Source organism: Callorhinchus milii, unplaced genomic scaffold, assembly GCF_018977255.1.
Source record: "Callorhinchus milii isolate IMCB2004 unplaced genomic scaffold, IMCB_Cmil_1.0 Scaffold1278, whole genome shotgun sequence".
NCBI classification, from domain to species: domain Eukaryota; kingdom Metazoa; phylum Chordata; class Chondrichthyes; order Chimaeriformes; family Callorhinchidae; genus Callorhinchus; species Callorhinchus milii.
The window spans coordinates 1-9,421 of NW_024706019.1; the positions used below are offsets into that span (position 1 = coordinate 1).

Below are 9,421 nucleotides of genomic sequence, written 5' to 3' on the forward strand. Positions count from 1 at the left end.
ACTCACACATTCCTCACACAGCCTCTCACACACACCTTCATAAACCGCTCACACACCATCCCCACACACACCGTCACACACACCCTCACACGCACACTCACACATACCGTCACACCGACTGTGACCCTCTGAGCTGGATTGTGTCCCCAGTTTTAGATGTGTTCACACACAGTCTGAGCTCTCAGACGTCCCCTCACTCCACTTTGTGTTGTTTCTCTCTCTCAGCTCCGGCCTCTCTGACTCTGGATCCTGACACAGCCCATCCCAAGCTCATCCTGTCTGAGGACCTGACCAGCGTGAGACTCGGAGACACACGGCAGCAGCTCCCGGACTCCCCGAAGAGGTTTAGTAAATATGCCATTGTCCTGGGGTCTGAGGGCTTCACATCAGGGAGACATTACTGGGAGGTGCAGGTGGCCAACAAGACAAAGTGGGATGTGGGATTGGCCCGAGAGTCTGTCAACAGGAAAGGAAAGATCACACTGTCACCAGAGAACGGATTCTGCGTTGTGTATCTGAGAAACGGGGATGAATATAAAGCTGGTGCAACAGTTCTCCGCCTGTCCCTGGTAGAGAGACCCGGGAAGGTGGGAGTTTACCTGGACTATGAGGGGGGAGAGGTGACATTTTACAACGCTGATAACATGTCTCATCTCCACACTTTCACCCAGACTTTCACTGAGAAACTTTATCCTTACTTCAGTCCCTGTAATAACGACGGCGGCAAAAACTCTGAGCCTCTGAGGATCTGCCGGGTGACAGATTAATGAGCAGGAAACCCTCAGCCATGACCTGTGTTTGGCTGTGATGGCCACGAGGCTGAACCTTTTATAATCTGTGTCCTTATACAATAAAGCTTGTAGTTTATATGACACCTTTCACACTGGGCCCACGGCTCAATCCTTTCTCGGACTCGACTGTGAAGCGTCTGTTGTGTTTGTGAGCGAATAAAGAGCTAATTTGCACAGACAAAAGTCTAAAGTAAGTCATCTGTGACACAACGACCATCAGGCTGGAGTTTTCAGCTCCTGATCTCGACAATAATAATCCCCACATTGTACACAGCTCCTCATCACTTCTGCCAGACCTCTCAAAGCCCATCCCAGGCTTTCTAAATCTGCGTTAATCCCAATGATACCCATGGGATTTATCATTGACTTTCTGTTTAAATAATAAAGCGCTCTCTGTGTACAACACGGGAAACGGTTTTAAAAGCCCCCATATCCGCGGTGTTTCAAGTGCAATAGTTTAATAAACCCCAATGTTTGCATTAATCACAATGATATAAATACGGTTTTGCATTAACTTTGGGTTTTGATTGCAATCCCACAGCCGGGGATTAACACGGGAAACGGGTGTAAATTCCCCCCAGATCCTCGGGGTTTAAAGTGCATCAGTGCAAAATATTCCCAATTCTGCACTCATCCCAAGTATATCAATCGCTTTTTGCATTAACTGTCTCCCTCTCTCTCACACTCAATCTCACTTTCTCACTCTCTCTCTATCAATCAGCCGCTGGAGGCTTTGCTACAAACAGGAGACAAATAGGGGCGGAGCTGGGTTTGGGGGCGGGCCGGAGCTGGGGCGTGTCTGGGTTTGGGGGCGGGGCTGAGTTCGGGGGCGGGGGCGGGGCTGGGTTCGTTCACGGGGCCAGTGCAGGATTTTGATCTGTTGACCATATTTGGGATTTAAAGCGAGGCCGTCACTGCCTTGAAAGGGAGAGGAGGTTTTTTGGGGTTAAAGCCCTTTTTATAATAATAATAGTAATCCTTGTATTTGATCCAGAGTGTTATCACGTCTTCGGAACGTCTCGAAGCGCTTCACAGTATATACCGTAAACTGTCTCTGTAACATGTCCTGTAGCTCAGCGTTTAGAGCCCTCGCCTCGCAAGCCAGAGACAGGGGGTCAATCCCCAATAGGGGGCGAAACCTTGTGCAAGTTTCTTCTCTATGCACAGACACACCAAGACACACACACAGATTGAGACACGCGCACACAAAGACACACCCCTTTAAACATACCGTCAGAGACACTCATACACAGTGGCAAAGACACACAGACAAATATACACACAGAGACACACAGATACATACATACACATAGAGGCACACACACAGACACACAGAAACACACAGAATTACACAAACACACAACGCGGGACAGGCAGAGATCGCAATGTCCACCCTCGTGTCCATCACACAAGACTGGCTTGATTCCCACATTGGTTGCCAACCTCCAGATCAACTCGATGGAGACCCTTTTCACCTCCCCTCAAGGAGTAGAAGGGATTTTTCTTACGATACACGCGCTTTGTGGCGTCTGTAAGAAGTGAACAGCGCAAAATAGAATCACAAGAATATTACTGTTATTAATTTGCTGAGAATACTGTGGGCAGTTACGAAGTGCAGCACCGCCCTCTGGTGGCAGTAAAGTGGTGCTGCAGGGTTTTGGGCGGGGCGAGAAAAAGATTTCACTCAGTAACAATATTAATAATAAAAATAATATATTTCTTGCACTTGCTCCAGTGCCTTATCACACCTTCTAGACATCTCAAAGCGCTTTACAGAATATGCTGTAAAGATATTGGACTGTATATATGTGGAGGAAAAGCGGCAGCCAATTGCGCACAGCAGCGACCCACAAATTGTCATGGATTGAGTGATCAAATCATTATTGTTTTTTTCTTGAGAGATGATTATCAGGCATGTGTTCACACAATCGCTCCTAGTGTCTCTCCTGTATAAACACAGCCACTCCCAGTGTCTTTCCTGTATACACACAGGCTCTCCCACTGTCTCTCCTGTAGACACACAACCAATCCCAGTGTCTCTCCTGTATACACACAGCCACTCCTAGTGTCTCTCCTGTATACACACAGGCTCTCCCAGTTTCTCTCCCGTATACACACAGCCATTCCCAGTGTTTCTCCTGTATACAACCAGGCTCTCCCAGTTTCTCTCCCGTATACACACAGGCTCTCCCAGTGCCTCTCCTGTATACACACAGCCATTCCTGGTGTCTCTCCTGTATACACACAGCCATTCCCAGTGTCTCTCCTGTATACACACAGGCTCTCCCAGTGCCTCTCCTGTATACACACAGCCATTCCTGGTGTCTCTCCTGTATTCACACAGCCTCTCCCAGTACCATATGTGTACAGAAACAGCTCTCCCAGTGTTTTTCTCGTATAAACAGCCTCTTCCAATATCTCCCACATACACGCAACGTCTCCTGGTGTCTCTCCTGTATACATACAGTGTAAAAATGGAAGAAATGACGGATTTGGAATCAAACAAACTTATATTGCCAATAATTTCATTCCTACTTGCGCAATACATTTATCCATAATTAGAATATGAATCATTATTAAAAAACTGCATTAAAAAACTAATAAAGAACTGCAGACAGTGTTTGTTATTTAGGGCAATTTAAAACCATTTTTGTGATAATAATAATTATCCTTGTCTTTGACCCAGCTCCTTATCATGATTTGAGACATCTCAACGCGCTTCACAGGATAGTGTAGTGAATGAGTTTTTTGCAGTATTCAATGCAATGTGTCCTTGTAGCTCAGGGGGTTAGACACACAGACACACAGAGAGAGACACGCACGCGCGCACACACTCACCCACACAGACAGAGACACACGCACGCACAGACACACGCAGAAACATACACACACCCACACACGCAAACACAAATAGATGCACAGCTCGGGACAGGCAGCGATCACAGTGTCCACCCGAGTGACCATCACACAGGACGGGCTCCATTCCCACATTAGTTGCCAATCTCCAGATCAGCTCCAGGGAGACGCTGGTCACCTCCCCTCAAGGAGGAGAAGGGATTTGACTGAACAAGCGCTTTGCGGCGTCTGCAAGACGTGAACACCGCAACAACAAATGCCAGGATTATTATAACTATTATTGTTATTATTATTACGGAGAACATTGTGGGCAGTTCATCAGTCCAGCCCCACCCTCTGGTGGCAGTAAAGTGGTACTGCAAGTTTTTAATTTTATTTGAGCCCAGAGTAAATTTCAGCAAATGATTATTTTCCTCAAATGCACAACAGCCACCAGGAGAGATGGAGAAGCAGTGAATCGCTGTCTGTGTCTGACCGCTCTCCAGCATTAGATGGTGATAACCAGACCCAGGGACTGAGCAACAAAATCAATGTCATGGGATTCAGTGGGAAACTGGTTATTGACATAAATACATGGAAAGGTATGAAAATGGATTCTTCAGTTATAAGCCAACACTGAGGAGAAGCTCCGAGTCCTGATCCTCCGTGAAGGAGGAGAAACAAATGCAGTTTTGTTTGCTGTTGTTGAAAAGTAAGATTTTTTCTCGTGTCATATGTTGCGGCTGTAATAACGGGTGCAGCCACTGGGCGGTGGTGTTGCACTGCAAACCGCAGGGAGGATTTACAGTGCAGCACCGCCACCTGTTGGACAGGCGCCTGTTTTGTAGAACTTCAAGCCTTTCCTGTCTGCCTGGGTTAACTTCCACATGTATGCGGATGACTCCCAACTCTACCTTTCCTCCTCTACCCTCAACTTCACGACCCCCGATGTCCTGACAGCTGTCTGTCCGACATCGAGTCCTGGACGAGAGACAACTTTCTTCAGCTCAACGTGCGCAAAACTGAGGCTCTTCTGATTGGCTCACGTCAGCGCATCCGCACCTCTGGCGCTGATAGCATCAGCTTCCAAGGCTGCACTCTAAACCTCTCAAAGCCATTCAGGAACATCGGGGTTCTGTTCGACCCTGAGCTGTCCTTTCTCCCCCATATCCGCGCCACAACTGGCACCGCCTTCCATCACCTCCGGAACATCGCCAGACTACGGCATTACCTCACCCTCACGCTGCTGAAACCCTGGTCCACGCCTTTATCACCTCAAGGCTGGACTATGGGAACTCTTTCCTCGCCGGCCTTCCCGCCACCTCCCTCCACACTGCAGGTCATTCAGAACTCTGCAGCTCGTGTACTGTCCCGAATCAGGCTTAACGACCACATGACTGCCACCCTCGCTCCCCTCCACTGGCTCTCCATCCCCCAGAGGATCGATTTCAAGATCCTCATCCTCATCTACAAGGCCGTTCACGGCCTTGCTCCCTCCTACTTCTCTGACCTACTATCCCCCTACCTACCTGCCCGTACCCTCCGTTCCTCTGGCTCCGGTCTGCTCCACATCCCCCGCCCCAACCGCCCTACCATCGGTGGCCGGGCCTTCAGCCTCTCAGTCCCAAGGCTCTGGAATTCCATCCCCCAGGGCCTTCGCCTTGCTTCCTCCCTTTCCTCCTGCAATGCCCGTCTCAAGACGCTTCTTTTTGACCGCGCCTTCAGCTCCCCTCTCGACTATCTGCCCCCTCCTCGCTCCCTCCCTTCCCTCCCCTCGCCCTGACCGTTTCCCCACTGCTCTGTTTCTGACAAAACTTTACTGCGCCTTGGGACGTGAAAGGCGCTCTATAAACGAAGTCTTGTTGTTGTTGTTGTAAATGGCAATTAAGCCATTCCCACACACCAGGTTTATGATCTACCACCGGATAGGAAATATATCGATTTTACATTGTTGTTTAAGTCTACATTTAATTGATATATCCCTGTCTTTCCTGATGATGATCTTTCCCTTTCTCAGCCCATTCAGCTCTAACCCCCAGTTTGGTATTGCTGGCATGGTAAGCGTTTTATCTTGAACTCTCAAGTTGAAAGTCGGTAGGTCAGTCTAAATTATTGTTGAAGGCGAAACAATTTTCTGTGAAGAATTGCAGAACATAGCTTCCACAATTTTGTAACATGCAGTAAAAAATGTACATTGATATCATATCCTTCATTTTCTGAAGACGTCTTTATGATGTTTGCTGCCAGGGCAGAGTTGTGTCGCTGTGATGTTCAACTGAATAAAGCTAGATCTCCAACCGGTTGTTCGACAGTTTAAAACGGATTCACTCTTGAATTCTGACTGAGTAACGTGGATCATGTGAAGCTCTGCTCTCAACTCGTAATCGCTTGTCCCAGAGAGTGAGGCCCGTGGATAACATATTTCATGTCAAGACTGTCATAGACTTTCACTGAGAAATGTATTTCTACTTTAGTGCTTTTTTCAATAACTGCGGAACAAGCACTGAGCCATTGATAATTTGCACGTTGAGAGTTTAATGAGAAGTAAAACCCTGAGACATTAACGGTGTTTGACTGTAATTTACACCTCCCTTAGTTTTTATGATCTTATTCTGATCCCAGTTATAGCCGAGTTTTACCGGCTCCCCTTTCAATGATGGGGTAAATTTCAAGATACTCAAACTCCTTTCCAATTCATTAAGTGTCCTGACGCCTTCCTACATTTGTAATCAATTTACCACCCAAAGCCACTCCCATCTTTGGCCACTTTTTNGAGTCACTTCGCCCGGAACCCTGCAACAAACTTCCTCTCGCAACAAACTTGGCCATTCTTTCCCCATCTTTTGGTCTCGTCTGAAGAGCTTCCTATTCGGCAGTGACTAAAGTCATCTTCCACTCCTCCCGTCTCAGAGTTGTGCTGCACCACTGTCCGGCGGTAGAAAATGCTTCCCTGCGTGAGGTGAGCTGTTTAATTGCAAAATGTTTTTCTTGTACACAACACATCGGAGTGACAACAGTCAAAGGTTCGCCAGCACCCTACCTCTGCCACAATCAGATCACAATAATAATATAATAAATAGTAATCATTGCATTTCATATGTAGCTGTTCACGTCTTCTCAACGTCTCAAATCGCTTCACAGAATAGACTGTAAAGCGAATTGACTGTATACTTTTGGTCGAAACGCGGCAGACAATTGCACACATCAGCGTCCCTCAAACTGTCGTGGATTGAAGATGACCAATTTATTGTTGTTTCGTTTCGGATGGATTATTATTAGGCGCTTGGAGTAACTGAACTTACCCAAGGTTTCGCCCTGCCTGGAATTGAACCCAGGTGACTTGCTTGCAAGGCGAGTGCTCTAACCACTGAGCTACAGGACAACACAGACAAGAAGGTACTTACTACCCTCCAACATTACCAGGATGCTTGAAATACCTCACATTGCGAACACTATGGTTCTGTCAGCTATTCTGGACTGACTCTATATCTCCATTCCGCAGTTGTTTTGTCTGACACCCTGGTTTACCTTATCCAAGTCTGTCCCAAAAACTATATCTTTCCCCTCGCCAGGGATCATCTTTCCCCAAATCACCCCATTTAGTTCTGACCGCCTGGTTGATGAATATAGTGAGCATTTGGCCTCCGAAATTGCAACACAGAATATTAATATAAATTCGTAATCAACTTGAAACAATTTTCTTTCAAGAATTTGCGATACTGTTGTATCGTACTGTGAAAAATTGAATTGATGTGATGACCGTCAGCTTTTATAAGACGTCCTGATTCGTTCGTCTTGCTGCCTGAGCACCAGCGTGTCTCGGTGATGATCAAATGAAGAACTTCAGGGCTCATACTTGTCCCGTTGTGTGACAGTTCAGAAAAAGATTGAAGCTTGGATTGTGACTGAGAATTGGCGATGAATATGAAGCTCTGACCTCAACTGGTACCCGCCTGAGAGAGAAGCCCTGGTCCTGGGAGTCCACCTGGATATTGAGGGGGACAGATGGCATTCTGCCGCACTGAAAATATATCTCATCCTTAGGCTTTCAAGCACACTTCCACAGAGAAGTTTATCCTGAGTTCAGTCCCTGTTCAAATGATAGCGGGATAAACTCTGATCCGTGGCGAATGTGACCGCCGACATTTTAATGAGAAGGAACCATTAGATATTAACGGCGTTTCACTTTATTTCACATCTGTCTGCGATACGATCATAAGATCATAAGAAAATAGTAGGAGTTTCCTGAGCCAAAGCTGACGGAAATCCATCTCGTTTGCCTTCCAACCTTCTTGCAGTCGCTTGGCATGACTTGTACCAAACTTTTAATCATGTATCTGTTTCAATGTGTGTTTCTCTCTGTTCGCGTGTATGTAACTTGGACAACACCCCGTGTGGCATGGAGGGCGCTATACAATTTGATGTTTTTCTTGTTGTTGTTTGCGACTGTGGTTGTGTCTGTGTGTGTGTTCTGTGAGTATGTGTGTGTGTCTCTGTTTGCGTATGTGCCTGTGTGTTTCATTCCCTCCTTGCATATCTGTGTGCGTTTGTGAGTGTTTATCTATCGTTGCTTGTACTTCTGTGTTTCTGTGCTGCTGTGTGTAGGAGTTGCTGTTTGTGCGTGTATTTGTGGGTAAGACTATATATATATATACTTGTTTGACAATATTCTGTACAATGACGTGTGTCAAAAATAGAAGAGAGTTTCTCCTGGTGTCCTGGCTGACAACACCATCAATACAAATTGGACGCTCACTTCACTGCAATTTGACAGCCACAACTACTTGCACAATACACTGCCTCGATACTTTACAAAAGTGGTGTCCAAATGGCGGCACGCGGGCCGCATGTGTCCCGGTGGTGAATTTTTTTGGCGAGATACCATGTCTAACCGTCTACCTTCCGCTCCCTCCCTGTTGAACTTCCTCGTGTGGCAGCAGCAGGACCCGGCGGTTGGGAGGCCTCAGTGTGGAGAGTGGAATAATACCGGCCATTGCTGCAGTGGGTCAGGAAGGCGAGCAAATCTCTAATCAATCACATACTTAGTGACCGCCAACTCCTCCATCAGCAGATAGTGATTGCCGCGCGGCTGATAACAGCAATACCTTACTCCATCATCGCTGGGGTCAACATACTTACAGACTCGAATTGAACTGCCAATCTTTAGAATAACAAGAGAATGCAATATGACACAGTTGCGGTGTTCAAATTATGTGGTTTGTTTATTGACTGATAAGGTAACTCAGCAAATAACGAAAGACAGAAAGGAAACTGTGTACAATTTAGCTGCTAATACAAGTATTCTGCAGGACAAAATTCCAGCGTTTATTTGCCACATAATTTGGAAAAGTCGTCATTGACTAAAAAATACCAACGTGAAGAGAACACTTGATTTTCTTCCTTTCAACGTTACCCAAAGAACGATACATGATTGAATTCTTATATTTTAGAAGCCACCTCGATCTTCTCCTCACCCAATAACCCAACTTAAACTACACATCTATGTCTCCTTCCCCACTGATCCACATCTCTCGCCCTCTCTCTCTCTGTTACATTTCTAACCTTCTTCACGTATGACTTTGGCCGTCAGTTCAACTTGCCTCATCGACCCCTATTTGAATCTTCTTCTCATTTATTTTTATTTACGTTTGAGCGCATGATTAGTTTATGCTTAATACAATTTTCTAGTTAAACTGCAAATAGTAATTGCTGACTTTGGGTGAGCCTAGTTTCAAAGGAATTTGGAATTAAATAATAATAATAATAATATCATAGAATCTGGAAGAACGTTCACA

The 9,421-nt window shown here is 46.1% G+C and overlaps 1 protein-coding gene across 1 annotated transcript; it reads left to right on the forward strand.

The window, feature by feature from the left end:
* Positions 1 to 225: 225 nt before the first annotated feature.
* Positions 226 to 967, forward strand: LOC121852778 (zinc-binding protein A33-like; the record flags this gene model as incomplete). The annotated part of the gene is made up of 1 exon (XM_042346667.1): positions 226 to 967. A coding segment is annotated over one exon (542 nt), but the record flags the coding sequence as incomplete, so codon positions are not given.
* Positions 968 to 9,421: the final 8,454 nt, after the last annotated feature.